Source organism: Mustela lutreola, chromosome 14 (assembly GCF_030435805.1).
Source record: "Mustela lutreola isolate mMusLut2 chromosome 14, mMusLut2.pri, whole genome shotgun sequence".
Taxonomy (NCBI): Eukaryota; Metazoa; Chordata; class Mammalia; order Carnivora; family Mustelidae; genus Mustela; species Mustela lutreola.
The window spans coordinates 71,361,280-71,388,000 of record NC_081303.1 but is presented as its reverse complement, the minus strand read 5'-3'; the positions used below and the strand labels follow the sequence as shown (position 1 = coordinate 71,388,000).

At 61.9% G+C, this 26,721-nt stretch overlaps 2 protein-coding genes and 1 long non-coding RNA gene across 7 annotated transcripts in view; 1 reads left to right on the top strand and 2 right to left on the bottom strand.

Moving 5' to 3' along the window:
* Positions 1-1,012: 1,012 nt before the first annotated feature.
* IGSF9 (immunoglobulin superfamily member 9) lies at positions 1,013-17,582 on the bottom strand. 2 transcript variants are annotated; one of them, XM_059146706.1, is made up of 21 exons: positions 17,495-17,582; positions 15,298-15,546; positions 14,889-15,077; positions 10,788-10,958; positions 9,997-10,151; positions 9,648-9,765; positions 8,094-8,235; positions 7,864-8,009; positions 7,627-7,769; positions 6,324-6,464; positions 5,707-5,823; positions 5,368-5,518; positions 5,047-5,170; positions 4,627-4,802; positions 4,060-4,310; positions 3,810-3,894; positions 3,542-3,718; positions 3,279-3,321; positions 2,077-2,937; positions 1,698-1,825; positions 1,013-1,496 (listed from the first exon to the last, which is right to left on the bottom strand). In XM_059146706.1, exons 2-21 carry the CDS (start codon positions 15,353-15,355, stop codon positions 1,315-1,317), a joined length of 3,558 nt encoding a protein of 1,185 aa, XP_059002689.1. In that variant the 5' UTR covers positions 15,356-15,546; positions 17,495-17,582; the 3' UTR covers positions 1,013-1,314. The 2 variants fall into 2 exon arrangements, with proteins under 2 accessions (XP_059002689.1, XP_059002690.1); XM_059146707.1 differs by having other exon boundaries at positions 10,806-10,958.
* Positions 17,583-22,100: 4,518 nt separating this feature from the next.
* SLAMF9 (SLAM family member 9) lies at positions 22,101-24,798 on the bottom strand. Of its 4 annotated transcripts, XM_059146710.1 has the most exons (4): positions 24,631-24,798; positions 23,865-24,206; positions 22,848-23,120; positions 22,101-22,460 (listed from the first exon to the last, which is right to left on the bottom strand). In XM_059146710.1, the coding sequence occupies exons 1-4, from the start codon at positions 24,674-24,676 to the stop codon at positions 22,258-22,260; spliced, it is 864 nt and encodes a 287-aa protein (XP_059002693.1). In that variant the 5' UTR covers positions 24,677-24,798; the 3' UTR covers positions 22,101-22,257. The 4 variants fall into 4 exon arrangements, with proteins under 4 accessions (XP_059002693.1, XP_059002691.1, XP_059002692.1 ...); XM_059146708.1 differs by lacking the exon at positions 24,631-24,798 and having other exon boundaries at positions 23,865-24,616; XM_059146709.1 differs by lacking the exons at positions 22,101-22,460; positions 24,631-24,798 and adding an exon at positions 23,328-23,437 and having other exon boundaries at positions 22,950-23,120; positions 23,865-24,624.
* A 104-nt stretch (positions 24,799-24,902) lies between these two features.
* LOC131815076 (uncharacterized) overlaps positions 24,903-26,721 on the top strand; it is a 32,652-nt gene continuing 30,833 nt past the window's right edge. The window contains exon 1 of the long non-coding RNA XR_009347552.1: positions 24,903-26,116. This is a non-coding gene — a long non-coding RNA (uncharacterized LOC131815076). The remainder of the gene's footprint in view (positions 26,117-26,721) is intronic.

Sequence of the window (26,721 nt, the reverse complement as noted above, 5' to 3'; positions counted from 1 at the left end):
GGTTCAGATCTGATTTCTCTCCCCTCCGTTACCTCCTCTCTGACCTGGCATCTCTTAATCCTGGAGGGATCCCAGGGATCAGAAGAGGAGGCCTCAGGGGAGGAGCCTGGCAGTTCTTCTGTGTCTGAGGGTGGAGGGGGCATAGTTTAAGGGTTGAAGGAGCACCCCTCTTCAGGCTTCTACGGAGGCTTCTCTTCCCCTCTGGTAGAGTCCCTGCCTGCATCCAACAGCAGGGACCTTCCTGTTTGGTAGAAGCTACTGTTTCGCCTGGTTTCCAAGGACATCAACCACCAGTGTCCTCCCTCCAATGCTCCACCCCACCCCCCAATGTTATAACCCGCTGCCAAGTGAGCCCTTGGGAAACCAGGTGTTTTTCACTTTTCTGTGCCTTCTGCCTGGGATGCTGTCCCTCCCTTGACCAACTTCTGACCTGCCCTACTCCATACCCGCTGTGTGACCTTTGGACAAATTCCTACAGCCTCCACGCTTCCGTTCCACAGTCTAGAAAATGGGAGCCAAGAATGGTTCCTCCCTCTGAGTGGTGGAAAATGATGAGTGGAAGGGGCTTAGAGCCGTGCCTGGCACACAGTGGGGGCTCAGCCCCTCACTACTGCTATCACTCCCACTCCAGGAGGATCTCCCAGCTGGAGGTAGCACGGTCCCAGCACACGCTATAAATACTCATTGTTGACCCATTCCTTTGTGCAGCCACAATACGCAACACATAGCTTTATCACAGAACTTATCACATCACACTGTAACTGTTTCTCTGCCAGCTTCTCGGACTGGAAAGAACTTGCCAAGGGCAAAGGCTTGACCTAATAAGCTTTGTTTTCTTAGCATCGAACTCAATGGCTGTCTTTAGTAGCTGGCCTCAGTAGGCACTCAATAAATGCTTTCTGCAAAGACCTGTTGAATGCACTTCTGTTCATTCCGGAAGAGTCTCCTCCTTTGTCAGGGTTCAGGGATTTTTCTACCTCTCTCTCAGATTCAAAGGCAGAAGATACACAAACATTTTTCAGAATTTCTTTATTCACATGTAAAAAACCTCACCCACATCACAAATACCATCACCTTCACCGCGCGAGCACACACACACACACACACACACACACACACACACACACGGGAAGACCTAAGATCCCTGCGCCAGTCCCCAGGCTCTAAGGGCCCAGCACAGACATCTCCTGCCAAACCCTCCCAACCCACCATCAGGGCTATGTCTGAGCACCAAAGGGGCAGGCCAGGGCTCCGGGCTGGAGCTGGGTCTCCACGGGCCCTCCTCTGCCCAGTCTGTGTATCTTCACCCAGCTGTCACAGCAGGGTGGCCTGTTCAGGATGGGGCACTGGCTGTCTGTACACTGGTAACCGGGCCCTAGTGGCATCTCTGCGGCGCCGGAAAGCCAGGAACTCCTCCCGGAGGGCAGCGCACCGAGCCTCGGGGCCTGGAGCACAGGCCATGCTAGGGAGGCTGCCCTCCACTGGAGTCTTCACATCTGCAAGGGGAAAGCAGAACAAGGGGAGGGAGAGGTCTGAGGGTCAGCAGCCCCATGAAGCCCCCGGGGCCTGCCAGTGCAGATGAGCCATGCGAACAGGAACAGCAAGGCTGGGGCACGGGGCGATGGGGACCAGACGGAGAACAGAGTGGGGAGACGGGGAACAGTGAGGCCACACTGCCCCTCTGAGACCTCACACACCTAGCTCTGGCTCAGCTTCAGGTCGGGGCCGAGGGCCAGCCAAGCCCAGGTGCAGAGTCTCCAGCAGTTCCATGTCCCCAGGGAATTCTGAGTCCCACTCGTAGTTCTCATCCACAGACGTGTTCCTCCTGTTAAAAGGGACACATGTCCAGCACTGGGTGGAGTTTTGAGAGTGACCACAAAAGCCCCAACCCAGAGTCCCCAAGCTGAGGAGGGGCCATGCATTCCCTGCAGATCCTTGGGACCTCAGCCAAAGCTTCTAACAAGGCACAAGTTTTCCTGGTCCCAGGATGGGAGTGGAGCCTGAAGGCACAGAGCATTAGGGGAAGTCTGGGCAGGAACAGGAACCAGGACAGGGATGGACAGGGACTGTCCTCACCTCTTGCTGACTGTCACTATATGCTCCCTCCGGGGCCACCTCTCAGGGCCACTGGCCCAGCTGCTGGTGTCTCCGGGAGCAGGGCTGAGGTAGCTGCCTCCTGCAGAGGGGGCTGTAGAGGGGGGCCGAAGGAACGAGGCACTGCCCCGTCCGCTGCTCTGGCTGGTGAGGCTGCCCCGAGGGGCGGCAGGCAGGAGGCTTGGCAGCAGCCGGTCCCTCAGCGTCCAGTCAGCCAGGGCTGTGTACAGGGGCTCTGGGGCGGCCCCGGCCCCCATCGCAGCCCTGGGAAGCACTGCCCCGGGAGACACAGTGTCGGGGTCCAGGGGATGAAGGAGAGAGGAAGTGGGGCAGGGCCGGGTATCCATGTAATCTGGGGGTGGAGCAGGCGCGGGCTCCTCAAAAGGGGGCCAGTCCCCGTCCACGTTCATCTCCCGGAAGAAGGGCAGGCTCAGGTACTGGAGCAAGGGTCCCGGAGCAGGCCGAGGACTAGGTGGTGCTGCGGGAGGGGACCCCACGGGGCTGATGTCTGCAATGCAGAGCGGCTGGGGCTGCCCGCTGGGGCTGCTGCTGCTGCAGTCGTAGGACCTGGCCTGGCGCTGGGCCGGGGTCCGAGGTTCAGCTCCTTCAGAGCCTGACCTTTCTTCGGGGGTTCCCACATTGGGTCCCATCACAAAGCGTCCGTCTGGTCCCCGAGAGATGGGCTCCAAGGGTAAGGGCCCCCGACTAGGCGGAGGATCCGGAGGGGGGCTGGGGGGGCCAGCAGGCTCCCCCCAGAGTAGACTCTGGCGCAGGCTGGGGACTGGGGAACCCTGGAGCTTCAGCTTCGCCACGCTATCAGGGCTGCCTGAGCCCGGGGCAGAGCTGGGGAAGGACAGGAGATCAGGCTCTGTGGCAGGCGTCCTGTCCCCGGCCGACCCCCTCCTCCCCCCCAGGAACCAGCCTCGGGGCCTTGAGAGGTTTGGTGTACCACAGAGCGGGGCTGGGGAGAGTGAGGGAGACGAGGACCCCCGTGGTGGAGCTGGCACAGGCCGCAGTGGCGGCCCCAAGCCGGGGCCTCCGCACTCCCACCCTCACCCCCTTCCCACTTCCGTTCCGCCCCTCCCAGCCCACCCCACAGCACCACCCCACAGCACCACCCCAGAAACCGAGATAGTGGGCGCAGAGGGCAGGCAGGAGGGGGCCGCGGAGGTGGAAGGACTTACTGTGGAGCTGACTTCCCGGGAGGAGAGAAGATAAGAGGCGCATCTGTTCGGGCAGGAGAACCAGAGGAGACAGCGGCAAAACTCAGGGCCTCCAGGGCCCCAGGCGCGGAGCCTCAGCCATCGCCCGCCCGCACCCCTCCCGCCCCGGGACTGTGCTGGCGGACAGGACGCACCTGGCCCCCCGAGCCGCGGGGCGTGGCAGCGGCGGGGAGGGGCTTCCATTCCCCCCCCCGTGGGCGGGGCCTAGGGAGGGCGGGGCCTACCTTGGCGGAGGCGCTTGCGGCGGCGACGGGCTGCCCTGCGCCGGTTGGTCAGGCAGGCGGCCAGGATGCTCACGAGGACAGCCACGCCCAGGAAGCAGACCCCGCCCACCACGCCGGCCAGGACCGGCTGGGGCAGCAGGCCCGGCAGCTGCGTGCGCGAGGGGTAGACTTCCAGGCCTGGACGGGGCCACGAGGGGAGTGTCGGTGCCCGCGACGGTGGGCTCGGAGCCCCCAGGCCCAGCGCCCTGCCCTCCCGCCGGCTTCTCACCGGAAGTGGAGACGTTGGCCGTGTTGCTGGGATCGCTGACATAGCTACCGGCCAGGGCCACGAGCCGGAACTCGTACAGGACGTCCTGGGGGTGGGGGTCCAGGAAGGCGTCAGGGCCCAGCTCCCCCCACCGCAGCCCCGTTCAGAAAGACTGCAGTTGGGAGGTTAGGGTGCGAGGCTGAGGCCTGGGCTGGAGCTGGGGCCGGGACAGCCGAGCAGGGGCCCGTCCCTGCGCCTGCCTCCCACTCACCTTGATGAGCCCGGGCACCAGCAGCTGCGCTTCCGTGCCTGCCGCGACGCGGTCCAGCACCTCCCAGCCCTGGGAGCCCTGCCGTCCCTCCAGGACATAGCCGTCCAGCGTCTCAGGGACCAGTTCTGGGGGATCCCAATGCAGGAGCACCCCCCGGGGTGTCCTCACTGCTGCCAGGCCTCGGGGAGGTGAGAGGAGCTGAGGCATCTCAGTAGGCGGAAGCCTGGGGGCCGCCGGTGTGGTGGGAAGCCCTGAATAGGGCAGAGAAGCACGACGGAGACAGGGTTAGGCTCCCAGTGCCCTTCCCCTATCCCCTGCCCCTTCCACTACACACCCGCCCCTCCAACCCACCTCTCACCACCACCCCTGCCCCCACCTCCGTGCCCATTTTCCCAGAGCCCCAAAGACAAGCCTGAATCATGTTCCACAAACCCCTGCGGACCCCAAGCAGCTGCCCAGCACCTCTGCCCCCTCCCACCCCGGCGGTCACACATCTGGGTGCTCCCTACCAGTCCTTTCCCACCCCGCCGGCTGCTCTCCCTGCTCTCCGGGGCAGAGGCTTCTCACCTTCTGGGGCAGACAAGACGATCTCGCTGAAGGGCCCACTCCCCAGCTTGTTCTGCGCTAGAACGCTGAACTGGTACTGGGTTTGGGGCTGCAGCCCCGGCACGAGGAGGTAAGCAGCCCCCACAGGCACTGCCAGGGACACCCAGTCATGGTGGGTTCGGTCAGGACGCTTGGCCCTAGAGGACGTGAGAAAATGAGGAAACTTGTGAACTAGGAGGCCCAGGAAGCTTTGGAGTGTAGAGATCCGACCTGTCCCTTCTCAGCCATCTGGGGTCTCAAGACGCGGGGCCTGAACACCTAAGATCCCCTGGAAATAGGGCAGATTTCGGGCAGGGCTGGACTGGAGGGGTGGGGGAAAGGGCAGAGGGTCCGATGGAATGGGGGCTGGGGGGACAGGAATGGCAGGGGCAGGTCACTTACAGCGGGGTATACCAGACACTGAACCTCTGCAGATAGCCGCCGTCAAAGCCAGGCTCCCAGGAGACATTGGCACCCTTGGGCAAAGGCACCACGGACACATTGGTGACAACGTGGGGGCTGGTGCCTGGGGAGGGGGAATTGAGGGAGGGGGAGGTGAAGAACTAAGGGGAGGCCCGGGGCCTCGCACCTCTGTGTATCGTCCCAGGCATCCCCTCCCCTCCCCCCCCATGTGGACCTCCAAAAATAATCCCCCTCTCCCCGCCCCCATCTCCTGTCCCACACAGTTTCCTCCAGCTCCTGGCCGGCCCTCCAGCCACTAACCCAGCACATAGACATGTGTGGAGGTGGCCACTCGGGCCACAGCGTTGCTGGCGGTGCACTCCCAGCGCCCATGGGCCTCCTTGGTCAGTGGCCGCAGGATGAGGCTGCTGCTGTTGTCCACCTGGGCCTGGGCCTGCAGCCCCCGGCCCACCTACAGAACCACTGGTCAACCACTGGTCAGCCCTGAGGACACACGCAGCCACCCCTCACTGAGGGCAGCTCCAGTGTCCTCCCCACCCGGGCCCTGAGGGCCCCCTCCTTCCCACTGGATGAGCAGGGCAGGGAGAGGCAGGGGTGTAGTGGGCGGGAGCCCGGGCAGAGAGGACTCAGGAGCCTTACCTTGGCCCAAGAGATGGCAGGAGGGGGGTCTCCTTGAGCGGAGCAGGGGATGAGTAGCTCCCGCCCTACTTCTTGGAAATATTCTTCCTTGGGCCGTTCTAGAAAAGCTGGGGGAGCCTGCAAGCCAGATCTGGCATCGGGAAGGGCCTCGCCCTGCTAGCGAAGGGCCGCTCCCCTCTCTGGGTCTCCAGTCATTCTCCCTTCTCAGGCCCCATCTCCCTCCCCGTAGTCTCTGCTCCCTGGAGGGGCTGCAGGGAATTGGGGGACTGCACAAGGACTGGGGGCTGGGAAGCCTCTCCAGGGATGTATACAGCCCCACAGGACGCCCTTTCACCTCCCTTCTGCTGCCCACTCCTTCTCCAGAGAGGCCAAGGTTAGTGAGTTGGCCCGGCGGGGTATCTGACTTTGGGGGTGTGCCGGCCTTCCGCCCCCCCTCCCCAGCACCATCTCTGCAGAAACCTCTGGGGTGGTGCCTGACAGCTACGGCTGTGCCCACCATAGGAAAGATGGGAAGCCCCTCCCCACGTGTGACTGCCCCACCCCTGGTCCTCCAGCATCAAGGCCAGGGTGCATCCTCAGCTCCCTGGCCCGGTGCGGCGGCCTGTCCACAGGCTCACCTTGAGCAGCACGCGGGTCACCGGGGAGGGCCCCGCGGTACCGAGACTGTTGTAGGGCGTGCAGGAGTACTCTCCCAGAGCGTCCTCGGTCCCCAGGGCAATGATCAGTGAGCCCTCCGGGCCCTGGGACCAGCCAGGGAGCTGGAGGGGACAGGAGAGAGGAGATGGCCACCAGTCCCAGCAGCAGGGCAGGGGTGGGAGAGGGAGGAGAAAGCCGCCTCCCTACAGAGGACTCCTCCTCCAGGCCTGACCTCTCTCTGAACTGGTCCTTCACTTCTCTTCCCCAGGGGCGCCCCCTGGAGCTGAGCCCTGGTAGGGGGCGCCCTGCCTGCCGGGGTGTCCCCCACCTGTCTTCCCATCACTCCATGATGAAAGTCAGCATTTTCCGTCCCAAATCCCTTCCTTTCCCTGGCTTCCCTATTTCTGTGTTAAGGGCCCCACTGTTTCTACTAGCCCCAGACTCCTCACTCCCCCATCCGAATGCTCACCAGCTCTGTCCTCTGGGAAGGCCTTTGTCTAGGCGTCAAGCCCGTCCACTGCCATGACCTCCTCACCTCTCCCCTGGACCGTCTCAACAGCCTCTGAACCCCTGTCCCCGCGTCCACTCTGTCCTCCACTCACTGACGGACTCAGCTCCTGCTCAGAGCTCCGAAGCTGTCACACCTCTGCTCAGACAACTTCACGGGCTCCAACTGCCTGCAGGCTTTTTTGGTAACATTCAACAAAAATGTACTGAGTCCTAATTGCAGAAGCCCCGGGGACCCTGGGATCCAAAGACATGGGGACAGCGCCCCATGGGTTGTGTTCCCTTTGCAAAGATTGCCAGGGAACGATGGAACAGTCGCTCGGTATCCACAGAGCTTCCTTTTGGCCCCAACCTATCCCTTGAGCTTTCTCGGTAGCATCACGTCCCCACAGGCACTGTGACTCCCACCAGCCCCCCACCCCGACCCTGGGGTTCACCATACCCTCCACACTCTGCACGGTTCCCTGCCCCAGGGCCCTGGCTTCCGCTTGGAATGTCTGTGCATCCCCAAGGCCCATCACCAAAGTCCCAGAAGCGGCTGCTGAGCTCTCCTCAACCAGCCCGGGCCTTCCAGCATGTGTGCTGCCCTAGCCCCTCCAGGCTGTGCTTTTAAGGACAGCTGTGGCATTCCTGTTCCCCAAACACCCCACACAGCCCCGGGGAAGAAGTGTACCCTAGCCACCGACCTGAATTCAGTGGAGCTCCCTCCAGCCCAGCTACCCTGACTAGGAGAACACCAAGCCGAGCCCTTCCTTCCCCTGGGGCCAAGGCCCCTACCTTATCCAGCTGCAGGGCCTGCCCATCCTTGGTCCAGCTGACAAAGAGCAGTGGGGGGTTAGCCCGGACCGGGCACTGGATCACCCCCCGCATGCCCACGGGCAGGGGTGTCTCCGGAGGCATCGCTGTCACCTGGGCTGGGTCTGGTGGAGGGGAGCAGTGGCAGGTTGGAGGGCAGGGGCTCAGCCTGGCCCAGGGGAGGGGAGCAGACTGGGGAGGGAGCGGGGTCAGGCTTACAGAGCACCGTGAGGTAGGCAGAGGCCGAGGTTGGGTGCAGGAGGCCGTTGCTGGCCACGCAGGTGTAGCGGCCCGCGTCATCAGGCTGGGCGGCCTGCAGTCGCAGACTCCCATCCACCAGGATCCGCACGCGGGGCTGCAGCCGTCTGCAAGATGGCACGTGTGGGCTGGGTTCCAGGCTCACTCCCCGAAGGCTGCCTACCAGCCCCTCACCCACCCCCGAGCCCCACCTGATGTGGAACACGTTGGTGCTGTCCTGGAACCAGCTATAGGTGAGGTTAGTGGGGTACGCCTCAGCCCGGCAGGCCAGGGAAACATCCTGGGAGGCATTGACCGTGCTGTTCCTGGGGGGTACCACGATGACGGGGGGACCTGTTGGGGGAGCACAAGGGGAGGGAGGGGCATCAGCCCACAGTCTGCCCAGAACCCTGAGGTCCCTTCAGCAGTTCTTCCGGATCTGACTTCTGGAATACAGAAGCCTCGGGGAACTGAAACAGGCTCTGACCCTGTACGTGAAAAAAAGTTCCTTCTCTCCCCCAGACCGGCTCCCCTTCCTTCCCTCCAGGAACACCACCATTCACCCAGATTCCCCGGCCTAGAAGCTGTGTGTATGCGTGTGCGTGTGCGTGTGCATGTGTGTGCGGTTGGGAAATCGGGTTTATTCTTTGCCTATTTACCCTTAACATCCCTCATCTGTCCCATCTGAAGTCACCGCTGTGTGTCTTACCCTGCTGTGGACACCCAGGACCTTACCCCAAGATACTGCAGCAACCTCTGATCCGGCTCCCCATCTCTGCCCCTCCGGCAGCCGTTCATGTAGAAATGCCTCCCTTTGGCCACGGGACACTTCTGCCCCAGAACTCACAACAGCTCCTGGCTCCTACCACGTTAAGCTCAAACTTCTTGATCTAGCCTCATGGGCCCTCATGATCCAACGGCTCCCAGCCTGGCCAACCATTACAGACTCAGGTCACTAGGGCAGCCGGCTCTGCGCCTCATTCCCACTGCCCTGCCTTTGCTCCAAACCCCATCTGGAACACTCTTCCCACAGAGTCGGGCCAGGCCACGCAGTCTGGTCGGCTGCTCCACCGCCCTCGCCCCTCCCTGGGCTCTGCTGCGCCAGTGGTCAGTCCTAAGAGGTAATGATCCAAGCTAGCATAGAGAACACCACCGGCACACAGGCCGCTCCCGTAAGCACGTCACCGCACGACTCGTTCACAAGTCCTCACAAGTGCCTTCTGTGGGAGGAGTCACTGTCTCCCTCCACAAATGAGGAAATGGAGGCTCAGAGGCAGAAAAGTGAGGAGAGCTGCCCCAGGTTAACAGGGCAGGCAGGCCTCATCCAGGCCTTCCCGCCACTGGTGGACTTGGCCCCTAGCAGTTCCGCACACGCCCGCCCTCAGGACCAAGGAGAGCGACAGGACAGTGGTTCCGGATCACAGGCAGCGTCCAGGCCCCGTTGCTCACTTTCCTCAAAGGGGCTTGGACAGGAATTACTAACTGCTGATCACTGTGCTCGGTTAAATTCTTGTAATAGTGCTAAGATGCGGATATCAACCTCCTTATATGTAGACGAGGAAACTGGGGGTTTGGGGGGTCACACACTACACTGCTGGGCACTAAATGTCTACTTGTCCATTCACTGATCCTTTAAAAATTAAGATGCTGGTTTTGGAGGACCCGCCTGCATTGGGAGCTCCCTCTCTCTCCACACACCCCTCCCCACTTCTGCTGTGTGCACCCCAGCCGCAGGCCATGCCCCCCCCCCCCCCGCCCCAGAGCACCTAGCACCAGCAGCTGGGTGGCGTGGGAGGTGCTGCCCTCGGTGCTGGAGGCTTGGCAGGTGTAGACTCCGGAGCTGTCTCGCTCCACCCGTCGGATCCACAGCGTCCCATTCTGCACCTAGGGTAGGAGGCGATGAGGAGGGTCCCCTGTGCCTCCTCCCCCTGCCGGCCTCCGACCCTGCACTCCCGAGACTGGCCGGCAGAGGGAGGCAGCACACCGGGCTCAGGAAGCCAACACAAAGCCCCTCCTGCGGGAGCTTGGCCTTCGCCCGGTCCTCCAGCCCCGCTCCCAGGCCTCCACCTGCCTCTCCCGCTCTATCTGCCCTCCTTGCCCAGCCCCAGTACTCACTTGCACCTGACCCTGGCCCTGGCCAAGGTCCTGTCCTCGGAGCTTCCAGGTCACATGAGGCTGCGGGCTGCCCCTGGCCACACAACGCAGGGTCACAGGCTCGAGTTCCCGCACTTCCAGCACCTGGGGAGGCGTCTCCAGGAACTGAGGGGGTGCTGCAGAGAGGCATGGGGGTGCCAGATGTCAGTCCACAGAGCAGTGTCCGAGGGCCAGGAAGGCAGGTCAGGGCTGCACCCCTCAGCCCACCAAGCCAGGGACACCCTGCCTGCCGCCCTCCGGGCCCAGTGAGGAATGTGTCAGCCCATCCCCGCACTGGCCTGTAGAGCTGGCCACAGGGCTGCGCACAGGCTGGGGGCTGCGGGAGAGCCCGTGGCCTCCGACACTGTTCCAGGAGACCCATTTTGCCCCTAATCAGTAGCATCACCCAGTCTCCACAGCGAAATGAGAACAATTAGGACTTCCCTCCCTTCTAGGGGCTGAGAGAGTTCATGAGGTGCTGCGTTCAAAGGTGTTTGGGGAAAAAAAAAAAACACGCTGTGTATGTCGTGAGCTATGTGTCACTCAGGACCCCACAGCCCCTGTGGCGTCCCCCAGGTAAGACTCAAGGAAGTTCCAACAGGGCCTCGCAGGCAGCTGGGACCCCGGCTGAAGAAGAGGGAGCGCCGGCGTGGGAGGGCGGGGAGGCAGTGAGCCAGCACACAAGGGGTGTGAACAAGGGTGGGGCACGGGGACCCCTGCCCTCCCCCAAGCCACAGGCCCCCATCATGCTGCTCGCCTCCCTTCACCACCACCTGCTCCCGGCTTCATACAATTGACTGTGAGGTGCACCCAGGAGCCGTTAGCAGCGTCGTCCTCAGGGCTGTGCTGGTCCAGGAAGAGCACGCGGCACTCGTACCAGCCCTGGTCTTCCGCTCGGAGCCCCTCAATCTGGAGAGACGCCCCTTTCTGCAGCCGGACTCGCCCTGGGAGAGGAGCCCCAAAGCCCTGGTCACACTGTGGTTCTCTCAGAGCTCAAGAATGGGCCCAGTCTCCTCCAGTTACCCTGATCAAGGGGGGCCCGGCCCAGAGAGACACAGGTGGGGCTGGGTCACGGAGGGCAGGTCCCTCCACTCAGCCCTGGATCACCCCTGCCTTTCAGCAGCTGCGACCCTGTCTAGACCAAGAGAACCCCGAGCGGCAGCAGGTGGACGACACACTCTCCTGAACCGCAGGGGCTGCAAAGGCCGTTGGGGGACGGGGTCGGGGGTTAAGAGCCACACTTAGTCTCCCTGTGACTCCTACAGGACCTATCCCGCCCCACAGCTCTTTACAGGGGCAAGGTCTGGCTCCCCGAGTACTCCTCCTGCCAGAGGACAGTCCCTGGAAACCTCAGCAGTGTTTGGGGCCTGAGCAGGGACCCAGGTCTCGCCTCCCAAAGCCGCTAATCCCCCAGGGCTATTATCAACGGCCTAAGCGCCTTAGGGTGGCCAGAGTCCAGCCCAGCCAGGCAGCAAGGTCAGCAGCCTCCTCACCCCATCCCCCCATGTCCCCGGGGCCCCCCCGCCAGCTGGCCACGTGGAGCTCCACAAAGCCACAGAGCCACAGCCCAGGCAGACACCCCGGTGCACCCTCAGTTAGCATCTGGCACAGCGGCAGGCTCCGACGGAGGCCGCCCCCGCAGATCCCTCAGCACCCTCCCCACACAGCCTCGGATGTCCCTGGCGGGGCGGCCTAGTGACCGAGGCCTGCACTCGGGAGCCAGAGACACTCCCTTGGACGAGTCAGCCGACTTCAGTGTCACCTGTAAGAGGGGGAAGGCAAACCTGGCCGGGTGGGGTGTGGGGAACACTGGGCTCACATACTGCTGAACAAACGAACGAGCACAAGATCTGAAATCAGAAGCTGGACTGGACCTTGCCCCTGCCCCTGCTCCTGCCCCTTGCCTGGTAACACGTCCTCTCCTCCCGCCCGAGCAATGGCCAGCCCCACCACGCACCAAGCTGCCCTACCAGAAACTGGGACCACCCCAACTCCTGTCTGTTACCTCCCACCCCTGCGTTCTCAGTCCATCTTCGAAATCCTTGCTCCTCGCTCTCTGTTCCTTCTCCCAGAGCCTCGCGTTGGTGTGGTCCCGGAGCACCTCTCCCCTGCCTTCCTCCGCGGCCCACCAGCTCGTCTCCCCTGCCTGAGCCCCCCTTCCGTTCCAGGCATCAGCCCACCACACCTTGGCCTTTGATATGGATGGATGAACATTTCTAAATCTTTGGGGTTACACAAAACCACTGCCAGTCTTAAGACAAGTCCTTTCACGCCTGCCTGCGCCCACGGACCAGACATCGCCCCTAATCGGCCCTTCCTAAGACCAGAAATTCTGACGCTGTGCGTCTGCTTCCCTTCTACCTCCAGGGTGATGTCTCCAAAGTATAATTGAAGCCTGCAGTGCCCCTAGTGTTGTCAGGGAAGAGGAGAATGATGGGCTTCGGGCTGCGGTGGCGATCTTAGTAAGGCCACGGCTTTTTCCTTCCAAGCATGAGGTCCAGAGGTGTGGACTCTCCGGGTGGGGACCTGCTTCACAGGCTGGGGTTGAATTCCCCACCCAGGAGATAAGCCTACACTTTGCAGGTAAATATTTAACATAATCACACCCTCCACCCTGCTCTGGGATTCGTCCGGCACCCTAACTGGCGTGGCCACGGAGCCCTGCAGACTCCCGCGTGCGGCCTCTCCTAAGTGCCGTAGGATAGCAACTTTTCACGATGGTGACCCTCAAGTTCTACAAGGGAGGAAGAGGAGAAAAGGGAGACTGAGCCCTGAACCTGGACCACCAGCACCACACTTAATCCTCCCAAGATTTCACTTAGAGCAAAGGACCGGAAGGGCCGGAGCCTGGTGGGTTCTAGACCTCCCGCATGCAGGGGTGTGTAAGGGGAGGAGGAGACACAGACTCTGCTCTCAAGCTCTTGGAAGGCAGAGAACCCACACTCATGTACAAGTTCACATACACACAGCTCAAGAAATGGTGTTTGGTGTGTCCAGACAGTCCAAGGACCGCCAAGCGCGAGGAATACCGAGCACTTCCAGAGACCACCCGGAGGGCAGCGAGGGGAGAGGACAGGAGAGAGCAGGGGTTCTGAACAGAAGGCGAGACCTGCTTTGAACCCCACTGCTCAAGGCAGAGAGAAAACCCGTGCCTCCTTGCAGCACGGGCTACCTTCAAACCGCCAAGAAAGACACCAGGAAAGTCAAGGACCAGAACCGTGTCGTGGATTAAAAGGGCAGGTCTGAGACCACCCCTGCCCCCGGGGTTACTCAAGTCTGAGTAATCCGAGGCTGCCATCCCTCTGGACGCCGGGACCACAAAGGTGTCCTGCACAGGCTCGGTGCTGGGCGCTGGAGGGACAGTCACTGCCTTCACCTGGACGCAGCCCCAGCCTGGTCCGTACTGCTCTCCCCTACTCTGTGCTAGTCTGTAAAGCCCGGCAACTCCGCCAGATGGGTTCTGGAGTACTCCAAGAGGGGCTGCTTTGGTCTCGGGCACAGTCCCTCCCACACTCTAGGCCGCCGGCCTCACACAGTCCCGGGCCATCTCTCCTTCCCTTGCCCAGAGAGCTTATGACAGGACACCATTGTCCTTAGCAACCTCCACCTCCTGTTGCCTAGCAACCACAGTCCCGAGTCCCCTACACAAAGGCAGAGAGGCCCCTTCCACACTGGGAGGCAGTAAGAGAGTTAATGGGCACGGGGGCCTCCCCCCAGGGCCCCGACGCCCCAGACCAGCGCAGGCCAGACCAGGAGCTCCAGAGGAGGGGCAGGGGTGGACACAAAGGGCAGGGTAGGAAGAGCCCGGCGGGGACTGCCCCGGTCCTTGCAGCTCCAAGGAGCAACAAAGAGAACGGAAACCCACGGGGCACAAAGTTGCCAGCCACACAGTGGCTTGTCGGCCCCAGGGACCCCAAGCCAGGGCAGAGGGCGGGAAGGAGAGTTGCACAGCCCCCAGGAAAAGCCCTCTCCCTCCACCGCCCGCCCACACCTGCCCTGTCCGCACCCGGGACACTCTCTAACAGCCCAGCCTCAGCTCCGGGGCCCAAACCCCTCCTGCCTGCCAGAGCCCACAGAGGCAGGGAGGGAGGGCTGCTGGGTACGGCCCTTTCCCCGCACTGTCCTCACTGGGGCCTGCTTGCCTCAGCCTGTGGAGACACACATGCTCCCAGCAGGCTGTTTGCCAACAACGGTCCCCACTTTGAAAATAAACTCTTCCTTCGGCAGCACCTGCCTGAGCTCAGCCTGCCCCTCGGGAAGACCTCAGCCAATCCCAGGGCTGCTCTCGGGATTCAAACTCGAGAGGGAAAAGGTTGGGGGGCTCTCCCCCACTAACGTCTGCCCAGGTGGCCTTTCCCGGATCCCCCCAGGCAGAGAAAGGCAGGAAGACGGTCTAGCCCAGGAGCCCCAGCCCCCACCTTGGGCCCTGCCACACACTGCCCTCGGAGGCCTTCAGGAAACCGCTCAGATTAAGGATCCATCTGGGATTAGGAGGAATCCAAGCCCTCTAGGGAGCCAGCGAGGGGGCAGGGGTGCAGAAGGCGGAGAAGGTGGCCCCTGGGAGGCCAATGTACTAGTGGAAATCCGGACAGGAGCCATCAGAAGCAGGAACTCGGCCTGGCCAGCCCCCCACCAGACTCACACACACGTCCTTCTGTACTCACACCAGACTGGGCCCCCACTGGAGAAGCAGGCAGGTCACAGACCCACCCACCCTGCTGCCCATCCGCCCACCCCCCAGAGGCCTTGAACCTCCTAAGGGGCATTTGAAACAGTGGTGGGGGGCAGAGCAGTAGCGAGTCCTGCCCTCCACCCACCCCCCACCACCGTGTGGTGGTAGCACCTCCCAACTTCCCGCCTGAGGACCGTCTTACCCACGTAATCAGGGTCGATGCGGGGAGAGTAGAGGCCGAACTGGATGAAGATGGGAAGCAGGAATCCAAAACGCAGCCACTCAATGACATGCAGGGGTGGGCGGCCGGCGGGGGGCAGCAGGTCACAGCCCAGCACTGCAGTCTCGCCGGCCCGGCCCACCACCGACACCACCTCAGGCTTCCCTCGACCTGTGAGGTGGGGCAGGCCCACAGCAGGGACCCTAGTCAGGGCTGGGAGAGGGCGCTCCTCCATAGCTCTGAGGGCTCCCCCGGGCTTGGCGAAGTGACCGAGAGACTCCCCAACATCTCCAGGACCCACCCTACCACCCCACCCCCGCTTCCCTCCCCGGGGACTGCCCCCCACCCCAAGGCCAGCAGGGAGCACCTGAGCCCCAGGAGTCCGGCTCACCGTCAGCCCCCCGGCTGATGATCAGGCTGAGGATGGCCACACCGAGGCACCAAACCATAGCCCACGGCCTGCGTGCCCGGCCCCTCCTATCCACGGGGGCCCAGGCGGAGGGGCCTGGGGGTATCCACAGCCCAGCAAGCCCCACAGAGCCTTCTGAGTGGGTGGCAGCTTTCAGCGCTCACTCTTCTGGACGATCCGGGTTTGGCTCACATAACACCTGCTGAAGCCGCTCCTGGAGCACCACTAGACCTAAGCGCAAAATGCACAGCAGCATACAGAGTTGGCCAATCCTCAGGACCGGAAGAAACCCCACAGTTAGAGAAAGGCCAGGACGCGAGAGCAGAGGAGGAGAGGGGAGAGCAGGTAAGTAGGGGAGGGGCCCAGAGACCAGAGATCCTGTCGCCCTGGGGAATCAGGGCCCTCCAGGGCCGGGGTGGGAGCCCTGGAAGAGCCCGGGAGCACCGGGTGGGGAGACCCGACAGGTGAGGACACAGGGAGGGTGGGGCAGAGCAGTAGGAAGATCTTAAGGAAGGCGGAGGAATTCCAGGGAAACCTGGGGTTCCGTGAGTGCTCAGAAGGCTGAGCTGGGAGGGAACTGGGGCTCCTATCCACTGGGAATAAGATGTCAGGAAAATGGGAAAGGAAGAAGCCCCACGGCTCAGCCTCCTCTGTTCTCCTTCCCTAGCCCTGAGGCTAATAACGAGATCGCAATGCCTGCACCCCGCAGTGACAAGCCGGGACCCCCGGGATCCCAGACAGGCTTGCTCAGGGGCACGGAGCCCGTGAAGGGCAAAACCTGTATCAGAACCACACACAGCGGCTCCCAGGGAACCCCCACGCATGATTCCTTGCCCATTTCCCCAGCCTCTGTGAACCCTGGAAACTGGAGACCTTACATCTCTTCCTCCACTCGGCCTCCCAACACAGCTTGGGCAGCAAGTGAGTCAGGCTCTGGGGGAGGAGGGGTGGCTTCCCCCACCTGGTGGAAGGCTCCCGCCCCCAGCATCCTCCAGGTCTGGGCAGGTCCCCTGGCAGGCCGCTGGCACCTTTCCCTCCCGCTGGCACCTTTCCCTCCGTGATGCTGCCAGGCAGCCCTCGGCCCAACCCAGGTGCTGCACCCCAGGGCTCCCCATTCACGGTCCTTGGGGCCCAGGGTTTGCCAGGCTTTCCCTTCCCCAACCCTAGAGGCAGACCCAGGAGAAGCCAGAGAGCCTGCGAGTCCCTAGGGTGTACAGAGTGAGCCCTGGGGTAGAGCCGCCCCAGCCCCAGAGCATCTAGGGTAGTCACAGCCGGCTGGGGTCAGGGGCCCAGCTGGAGCCGGGGAAAGCCCACCAGGCTCTGCACTGTGGCCTCCACCCCCCTCTTGGCCTCCCACTTCTGGACTGGTTGTAAAATGTCTTCCACGCCCAGCAGCCTGGCCCGGGCTTCTACTCAGCGGCCAGCGGCCCCAACAGCTCACCAGCAAACATTCCGCTTGCTTCCCCGTGCCCCCAGCCAGCTCTCCCATTCTTCCCTGACAGGTCATTTTCCAAGTGGATAGGAACCCCAGTCCCCTCCCGGGTTTCCCCCGAATTCCTCTGTTTTTCCTACATCTTCCTACTCCTCTGCCCACCCACCCCCCAACCATGTCCTCACCTGTTGGGTCTCCCCACCAAGTGCTCCAATTCCAGCTACCCCTCTACTTCTCACCGTACCCCCCGCCCCCAGTACCCATCTTCCACCCCTGATCTCCAACTGCGCCAGGTCCTCCGCGCTTCAAGGAACTCCCCTCCTGTCTCCTCCAGGATCCACCCGGCAACCCACTTCTCCCATCCTCTGCCCTGGAATCTCCCTCCCCAAATTCTCCGGCCTCAGCGCACAAGACTCTTCTGATGCCCCACCCCCAGTTCCCCGCTCCTTCGCCCGCTCCGGACCCCAGAACTCTCCCTTTCGGAACCCCGGGACCCACCCGATGGACAGACGCGCGCGCGCACACCCACACACCCACACACGCGTGCGCGCGCGTTACCTTCAGACGCCTCCGGGTCTCGGGGAACCCCCCCACCCGCCCACCAAAAAGCCCACTTCACTCCCCAGAACTCTAGTTCTGCTCCCCAAAGAATCCCACGGCGCCCCAGCGCCCCCGCGTGCTCCGCGCCCCCGGACTCCCGAGCCCCGCGGGCGGCTGTCCCTGCCCCCGGCGCGCCCCCGCCCTCACCTGCCCGGCGCCGCGCGGCCCGGCTCCCGCAGCCACACAATAGGGGGCGGGCCCGCCTCCCGCCCGGCGCCCCAGCGCCCGCGTCGCCCTGGAGACCGCCGCGCCCCGCCCGCCGCCGAGGGGGCCGACCGGCGGGGCGGGGCGGGGCGGCCGCGACCCCCGAGCGGCCTGGGAGTTGTAGTTTCGGCGGCGCGGGACGCGTGGCCGCGGGCTCGGGCCGCCCCCTGGCGGAGCTCCGCGCGCTGGGCGCCACCCGGGGCAGCGGCCGCCAGGACCCGGGCCCCGGCCGACCGGAGCCGGCCCGCCCCCGTCCCCGGCCAGCCGCCCGCGAGCCCTGCCGTCCGCGCTCGGCCGGGAACAGGACCCCCGGGGGACCCGCGCGATGGGGGGTGGTGGGTGGGACCCGGGCTCGCCTCCCCGGCCCCACCCCCACCGCCACCCACCCGCCTCTGCTCCGGCCCGACTGGAAATACCTGTCTGCGCTGGCGAGCTCCCAGGTCCTGCCCCGGCACCTCCCACAGGGTGCCGAGGGGACCGTGCGCCCCGGCCGAGGCTGCCAGGTCGCCCCCGCGGCAGCTCACTGCGCCCGCGACCCCGCGAAACAGTCCCGGGGGCGGGGGGCGGGGCGCGGGCAGGACGGGAGGCATCCGGACAGGCGCATGGAAAGATCGCCTCCTGAACTCTGCAGGGGGCCAGACCCTGGACTACGGGCTTTGCAGCCCTTAGGTCCCCTGGACCAAGAACCTGGGGAGGGGTATGGCTCTGCTTTGAGAAAACTGGGACTTGTCCCGGGCTTCCCATCCCGATCTGCGCAGGGCTGAGCGCTCTCCCAGCCTGGACTTCGTGAAACCCACCTCGTCAGAGACTTCAGGCCAAAAGATGTCTGGCACTGCTGCCCCTCAGAGCTTTCTCCTTGGCGACCTGAGGGTCCCCTTAGGGATCTAGGGTCATCACGCCTTCTCCAGCAGGCTTAAGCAGCCAGACCTGTGCAGGTCCCTCCCGTTCACTGCTTTCCCCCCAGTCTGAACTCCGGGACCCCCTGGAGCCTTCCAGGCATCCCATTCATGGATTCATGGCCTCCAGGTCTGCCAGGAGAGACCCTGCGGGACACGCTGAACCACTCCCACCAGGACCCCAGCCACATTCGCCTTCCAGGTGGTCTCTGGCCCCACGGGCCCACATCCTGGGCCAGGAAGCTTCGCCATCCCCCTAGTAATCCGTTCCATCCTTAGGGACAGACTGCTGGAAAGTTCTTCCAGGTGTGAACATCTGTGGGCTCCTTGCAACAGCCTGAGAGAATGTGGCAGAGGAAGGGGAGAAGGGGGGGGCAGGAGAGGTGGGGGGCTATTTCCCACCACCCTTCCAGCGGAGACTCTCCAGGTGGCAGCTCTCCACATTCCTTTACAAGGTACTAGACCTCATGACCGCGACGAGGCCGCTCAGAGCACAGGTTAGTGGACGCCGTGCGAAAGCCAGGAGACGGCTTCAAACAGATGTCCGCACGCAGCCTTCTCTACCCCGTGGTCCCTCGCTAGCCAGCAGAGAAGATCTCCCTCCCCCTCTGATCCAAAAGTTCGCATCTGCTGTTTCCTGCGGGTTTTTTTTTTCCTATTTTTCTTAATTTTGTTTATTAACAGAGCGCACAAAGGGGGAGCAGGCAGAGGAAGAAGGAAAAGCAGGTTCCCTGCAAGGCAGAGAGCCCAATGCGGGACTTGATCCCAGGACCCTGGGATCACCACCTAAGCCAAAGACGGACAGACAACTGACTGAACCACCCAGGCGCCCCCTGTTTCCAGGGTTTTCTTGAGGAGGAGCTAATTTCATTTGGTTGTAAAATAACTTTTTGTGATCTTGGGATTTAAAATAGCTTTCCATTTTTAAAAAGTTGATGGTCTGGTCATTTCCCACCCTGAATCCTTATTTTGTGGAATGTATTATTATTGTCATTTTGCTCTGATTCTGAAGTATCTTGGGGGCTTTGGGGCAAGAACAGGAACCTAGCCCCGAAACTTGTTCCCTCACTGTGCCAGAAGTGAAAGTTGATTAAAAATAGTCTCTGAGTCTCAAAATTAAGATTTTCTTCTGGGTCCCCCTCGATCTGTGATTGTTACTCTCAGGGAAAGGGTGTTCAACCCACTAGGATTTTATGTAACCCAAGCATCAGCCGGCCCACATATTTTCAACTTGCTGAGAAGAAGATCAGACATTGTGGTCAGTTCCACGGGCACCGCTGACACCTGGGAGCACCAGCCCTGTCACCCAGTGTGGTCTCTCACAGACTGTCCCCTCGTCATGGGCATCCCTGCCTTCTGTCCCCGTGAGGCTGTAGGTCCAGGAGGGTGTTCCTGCTTGAATATCCCACAACGCTGAGTCTATCAGAGGGGCCTGGCCTCCTCTTCAGACCCGCTTCTTACCTCTCCCTTTGTCCCCTGCCAGGTGCGGTCTCAAAGTCCCTAGAAGTCACTGTGCTCTGCCACAAACCAGTGTCTTCCAACTCGTCTTCTGTCAGGCGAGAATGTCCCTTCCTCGGACTCCCGGCTAATCTGGGGTCAGAAACTGTGCTCTCCTCTCCTCTCGGGGGCAGGGACCTCTCCGCCCACTGTGCCCTCACCTTCACCCATGGCCCTTGTCACACCTCGTAATTATGGTCTTCACAGGCTGCAGGAAGACTTCCTTGAGGGCAGGCCAGGTCTTTCCTGCCTCCCCAGGGCTAGCCCAGTGCCTGACTCTTAGTGGATCCCTAAATACTGCCCTCCCTCCTCAGCCCCACGCCAATCCCGCCCCGGTTTGCTTCCATCTGTGTCAAAGGACAGGCGAACTCGGCCAGGGGCGAAGTGCTACCGGCTGATCCTTTCCCTGGCTTCCTGCAGACAGAGAGGCCCGGACCTCCCTGAGCCTCCGTTCCTCCGTCTGAGGGGCTCTGCCTTCCTCTTTCAGGTTCCCCCTGATGCTTTGGGGCCTCAGCCCTTCTCTGTTGGGGGATGGTGGGAGAAAGACTTGGCCAGCTCCGGGGAGAGCCCTGGACCAGCCGGACAGGGACCCTCCGTCTCTTTACTCGCTTTCCGTGGGCCTGACTCTGAGATCCAGGAAAAACCAGAGGCCCCGCGTGCCTTCCCAGTCAGTCTCCAGAAACAGAATGCAGGAGCTGGAGGAACAGGGGCTGCAGCCTTGGCCCTAAACCTCAGGCCTCTTGGAAGGTGGGACCTCCTGGGGGGCGGGGCAGAGGGGCAGAGAATCAGCCTCGGGCCAGGACTGCTGTCCAGTGGGACAAAGGCTCAGGCCCTCAGGGAGTAGAGCTGATCTGTTGCCCACCTGAGGAGCTCTTTGGGGTCTGGTTTCCCAACGTCACCAACTCCATTCCAGGCCCCAAGGGGCTCCATCTCCTGCCTAGAAACTTAGGACACTCCCCTCCCCCCTCCCTTGCCTCATGGTCCTGCTTCCTTTCCAGGCTGGAACCCGGGAAAGAACCCTCCTCCTGGGTGTCCTAGTGCCTGGCCCACCTGTCCTGTCTTCCCAAAAGCAGTGTCCTTGGTCCCCACGATTCCCCTACGCATCCCACTGCCCCTTGGAAGTCATTTTGGAGACCAGCATCCTTCTCACTGAGAGAGGAGGAGGAATGTCAGACAGTTTCTGCCACGCGGCCCACCCCTGGTTCCTCACTCTACTTCAGAGACCCCCCCCCCCCAGGGGTACCAGCCAGCCTTCCTGCGCCTCCACAGCCCCAGGAAAGGGACGGAGCCTGAATGGGTGTCTGCTGGACAAAGTGTCCTGTGAGAGAGGCAGAGCAGAGCCAAGAGCCCCTGCGATCCCCGCCCCCAGGGCTCTCACCCTATCCGATGACCTCGACAAGGGCTCAGCAGTCTTGGGTGGGGGATTCAGGCTCCTGGGATCAGCATAAGGGCTTGGCCGGGGATGGGTGTGCGTGGAGCGGGCGGGCGTGCCCCCAGGACAAGGGCCCAGGGAGTAGGTCCGAGACGGGAAATCTGGAGAAGAGGACCAGGCAGCAGTACCAACCACAGACAGAGGACCGGACAGCGGTACCAACCACAGACGGCATCAGCGGTCCAGACTCCAGCTACCAGTCCAGCCGAGGCGTCGTCCGTCTGGGGCCGGCCTCAAAGGCCAGGCCGTAGAGGTCCAGAGCAGCTAGCGAGTGTCAAGTGAACAGGAAGGCGACTGACTGAGGGCCACCCGTCTCGGCTCAGCCCCGGGACACAGGACATCTCAATGGGCCACACAGCTTCTGCCCTGAGCCCGGGGACTGGGCAGGCGGCAGGCTCTGAGAGCAGAATCTGAGCGGGAAGTTTAGCCCCCCTGGGGCTGCTCAGTGTTCCCACCTCTCTCCGGCATCTCTCCAGCACCTCTCCCCGGGGTAGGACTCCCAGACTCAGGTAGGGTCACAGGAAAGTGTACCCTGGGCGAGGTTGGGGTAGGGGCTGAAGAATAAAGACCACTGTGAACGGAGCTTTGGACTCACTCTCCTTAGCAGAGGCAGGTGTGGGAAAGCATAGCGGCTGGCCGGGAGGATGCCCAGATCACAAGGAAAGCCTGGGAAGCAGGTCTGGGGAGTCACGCGGCCGAGGACCCAACACCACCCCCCCAGAGCGGTGGTCACCTAATTCGACTTTATTGCAGGATAATCATCCTCTCCCCCACCCCCTGTGGAGTATGGCCCTTACAGCGCCCAGCCCTCCGCCCTCTGGGAGGAGAGGCCCCCGGGGCTGGGGGAGAAACAGTGCTCAGGACTGGGGTCCCAGGGTCGCTCAGGCCAGGCTGGGGTGGGGCTTCTCCTTCTTTTTCAGTCTGAGTCTATTTCTCTTGAGCTTCCTCATCCTTGGTGTTCGGCCCCATGTTGGGGCTCCGGTGAGCCACAGCCCCGCAGCCAGAACCACGAGGAGCACGAGGAGCAGCAGCCCCTTGGCCAAGACGCAGAGGTAAGTGGACTTCTCCGAAGGATAGCCAGGATCTGGGGCAGAAGGAGGTAAGGAGAGAGGGGCTCGCCAGGGCAGGGGAGGGGGGAGGTCCAGATTCAGAGGCGGACATCCAGCCCAGATCCCACAGAGGGGTCTCAAGTTCACAGCCAATTGCTGTTCCTTGTCAAGGGTCCCTGGGCATGTGTGTTCTGATCACAGAAGTCAGGTGCTGAGATGCAGGGAATGATCTCAAGCTGAGCGAGAGACTCGAGAACCTTTGGGAGTTGGGAGCGCCGGCCCCATCCCCAGCCCAGGGGACCAGGTCCCCTGGGGAGGAGTGCGGTTCTGGGTACCAGGTACTCTCCTGGGAAGAACGGAGGAAGGGTGGTGGTAGCTGTGAGCCCTGCAGTAGCTCGGGGCTGTCCCCAGGGACCTGGTACCTGAACAGAAGGACCCAGCAGGGATGGGGCTGGAAACGATGCTGCTGATGGGGTTGCTGGCCCTGCAGGTGTATGAGGGGGCACTGTCCCCAGGCCGCCAGGATGTGCTGAGGGCAGAGCCCTCGTGCACTGCGTCCACGCCATCCTCCCCGGATAGCCAGCTGTAGGTCACGTCCAGGCCTGCCTTCTCCACAAAGCAGGTCAGAGATATATTACAGCCATCTTCCCGAGAGATCTCAAAGTTCACGGTGACGCGAGGCTCCGACAGCCGGCCTGGATGAAGGAGGGACACAAAGACCCTCTTAAGTAATCAGGGGTTGGGGCTGTTCTCTTAAGGTCCTCGATCCTGGGGGGACAGGGGTGCCTGTCCAGAAACTAACAAAGCCGCCATAAAATCTGGTTCCAGGGTCCCCCGGGCAACTGCTAAGGTAGACAGGGCTGCCTTTGGCATTTTCTACGCGCCCCGCAACATGGCCTCACCTTCTCTCTGTCCCCTGCATACCCCACCTTCTTCCAAACCCGTTCTGCCTTTTCGATCCCAGAAAATATCGCCACACCTCCTGAGGGCATTGATAGATTAATCAGTGTCTCTGCAAGATTCGAGATGGAGTATCAGTCTGTGTTACCGGCACTGAGAAACTTGGTTCGGGTGGAGAGGAGACATTGATTAGCAGCCCTCAAGGGCACAGGGAGATGGAGCACTCAGGCCTAGAGGCGGCACCCATTCCCAGGATGCAGGATCTCAGTGGGAGAGAAGGGCCCCCGGACGTCCGCACACAGACTCCAGACCCGTCTCCCTGCGCGCGGAAGGCCCAGGGGAACAGCCCGCGTGCCCAGGGCCTCGCCGCTCCGGCTACTCCGCAGCTCAGACCCCGGGCTTGGGCACACAGGAGACAGCCCACCCCCCATCCCCGCCCCTCCAGCCGTAACTCTGAGTCCCGAGACCACTGCTCCTTCGCGTGCAAAGCGGGGGAGAGCCCTGGACAAGCAGCGCCGGACCTCCAAGCCGACACTCACGGTACACTCGTAGATGGTACCGCTGCACGACGGAGATCTGCGACGTCCTCAGATTGACCTGAGCCTCGTACGGCCCTGAGTCCTCCCAGCTGAGATTGCTGATGTGCAGGGAGTAGCCAGGGTCCAGGAAGCTCGCTCGGCCCTTGTATCGAGGGTTGGTCACCTCGATGGTGGCCGGCTGCCCCTTTTTCCCAGGGACCACGGTGGCAAGCCTTATATGAGAGGACCAGATGATATTCTCAACCTCTTCATCGGCTGGAACTTCCAGGGGGAGGCTGACGGACTCCTGAAGGACCGCAACAACATCTTCTGTGTCCCCATCATCTCCAGAATACCCTTCCGCTGCAGAAAAAGGAAGAAAAGACGGGAGCAGCCCAGCTGGTGTGTCTGCGCTGCTGCGCCTGGGGCCGGGGCAGTGATGGGCACCTGTCTCCCACATGTGGCTTCCGTGGCCCCCGGCTCCGTCCCAACCCTCTCTGGCTCTAGCTCCCGCTGCACTCGACCTGAGCACCTCCCAGGCCTTGGCTTCCGTCTGGGCCCTCCTCCTCCAAATTTCACCGTGGCCATTTGCCGCGGTGGGCTGGCTCCTTCTACGCTGCAGGCTTCCCCACCTCTTGGTCCTAAACCGCAGCCACACCCTCTTCCTCTTGACTCCCGGAGAGCTGAAGCATCCAGCCCCGAGCCTGGCCAGCCCAAACCCCAGCAGGACAGGAGAGCAGAGGGAGGGAGAGGCTCCCATCCAGGGCTGCAGCCTCTCCTCTCTCACCTGTCCGGACCAGCAAGAGTAGGAGGAGCCACGGAAGGGCCCCCATGACAGCAGCCCTGCTCGCCAGCAGGTTGGCCTCCTGGCCCCCGAGCTGATGAAGCAGACCAGCTGCTGGGTCAGGAGGCTGCTGGAGACGAATGACTGACAGACAGTGTCCTGGAGGGGAAATGCTTCTCAACACCCGCCCCCCCCCCCCCCCCGCCCCGCCAGCAGCCTCCAACTTCCTTCATCCCCACTAAGCCCCTCCCTGTCCATCTTGGGAAGTTCTCTCTCGGAGTCTGGTTGCCCAGCTGGCTCACCCACTGGCCCGTGCTTCCTGTCCATCAGACCCCACTCAGATCCCACTTCCTAAGAGAAACCTTCCTAGACGCCCTGCCCCTGTGCTCCCAGGCAGCCCCCCTCCCCCACCTGCCCGGAGCTCTTGGCCTTGAGCGTATCCTCCGTCAGCTCTTGCTCGGCGGTTCCCATGTTGCTGTCATGCATTGACCTTATAAGCGTTTTTGTCTCCCCAGATGGACCCCGTCTTTTGGGACACCTCTATGTCCCATGCTGGACACAGGCAGCACCCGGTTGATACTTCTGGCACGGACGAACAAACGAAGCACTCCATATTTCAAGCTTGCCAGGTTCCCACTTGAGAGACTATCAAGAGGAAGAAAAATTTTAACTCTCTTAAGGAAAAAAAAAAAAAAAGCACACTTTGGGCCAGAGAGGCCATCTAGGTTAATATTACGGAAAGACTAACTTGTCCTGTGAGGCTGTGACGCGGACCAAAGCTAGAGGAGGTCCGACAGGCGGAGCCGCTCAGGATGCCCGGTGGCCTTGGGAGGAGTCTCCGTCGCTGGTGTTCAAGCTCACAGGGGACAGTCTTGGGTCGGTGGGGGACTACAGACCCTCTCGCTGGCTACTTGGACAGGAGAACTTTTACATTTTTCGAGTGCCCAGTCTTACAGGTCTGTGTGGTGATCAGGAAGCAGGAGTGATGGCCTAAGACTGAGGCCACGGCGGAGGCAGCTGGAAGCCCCCCGGGCGTTCGCGGCGTCAGATTCAGCCCTTGTCAGATACTTTCTGAGCAGCTGCTGGCCCAGGCCCTAAGTTCTGAGCAATTAGCTGTGACCAAGATCTTCAGATCATGACTTCTCAGGGGCTGAGATCTGACCAAGGACAACTAAGAGCGAGTTGGATGAGTTTCCCCCACGGACTCGTCTGGGTTGCTCAGGACAAGGGGTTTAACATCTGAATTCAGGAGGTCAGAGAAAGTCCTCCAGGAGAAATGACCTCAAGGTACTAGGATCTGCGAAGTGCAGAAGGGAAGAGAGTGGGCAGCTCTGAAAGTTCAATTTGGGAGCATCAAACCTGAGAGACTGTGGTTTTCTGAAAATGCAGATGAAAACGTTCTTATGCAGTCTTCCTGTTTAAAAAAATTTAAAGCAGAATTTTTTTAAAAACGGAAACAAGGTCACTTGTGTAATCCCGAGTTTAAAAGGTGAGTCCGGGGGTCTCTGCGAGGCAGGTGCCGGTGGGCTTTGGGTGTGAAGGAGGTTTCCTGTGGTGGAGGGGAATGCCCGCCCTATGAAAGATAAAAGGGAAGGAAGCAGAGTGGGGCAGGGGGAGCCCACGCCCCTGTCATGCAAAGCAGATCAGCCCAGTCTCTGCCAGGGCAAGTTGCTAAGTTAGTGGGGGTTCTGGGGCCAAGATCTGCCCCCGCCCCCACCCCGCTGTGCTCTCTGAACCTGCCCCGGAGGAGCAGGGATCCAGCTGCAACCCTGCAGCTGAAGACAAGCTCTCTGGGAAGGAGACCCAGGGACCCCCCCATGGCAGCTCCTCAGATATCCACCAACGGGAGCTGTGTTCAGGTGGGTTAGACCCGTCTCCACCAACAAAAACAAACAGTGCGTGTGCTTCTTGAGTAGAGGGAGGTAATTCTCTCTCACACACACACACACACACACACACACACACACACACGCACACACACCCAGTCCAATGTGGAGAAAGGACTTCTCCGAAGACGGTGTTCTGAAAATCTGATTTTCTTTTTTTTTTAAAAGATTTTATTTATTTATTTGACAGAGAACACAAGTAGGCAGA

Bases quoted from the DNA above. Each gene is read 5' to 3' on its own strand.
- SLAMF9 (XM_059146708.1), bottom strand. From the start codon at position 24,603: ATGGGAGCCTCTCCCTCCCTCTGCTCTCCTGTCCTGCTGGGGTTTGGG. The intron at 23,121-23,864 runs GTGAGTGTCGGC...TCCTTCATCCAG, and splicing joins GTACCATCTACGAGTGTACC to GCCGGCTGTCGGAGCCTCGC. The intron at 22,461-22,847 runs GTACCAGGTCCC...CTTCTGCCCCAG, and splicing joins TGCTGGGTCCTTCTGTTCAG to ATCCTGGCTATCCTTCGGAG.
- IGSF9 (XM_059146706.1), bottom strand. From the start codon at position 15,355: ATGGTTTGGTGCCTCGGTGTGGCCATCCTCAGCCTGATCATCAGCCGG. The intron at 4,311-4,626 runs GTGAGAAGCCTC...TGCCCTATTCAG, and splicing joins CGTCTTGTCTGCCCCAGAAG to GGCTTCCCACCACACCGGCG. The intron at 1,826-2,076 runs GTGAGGACAGTC...CCCTTTTAACAG, and splicing joins ATAGTGACAGTCAGCAAGAG to GAGGAACACGTCTGTGGATG.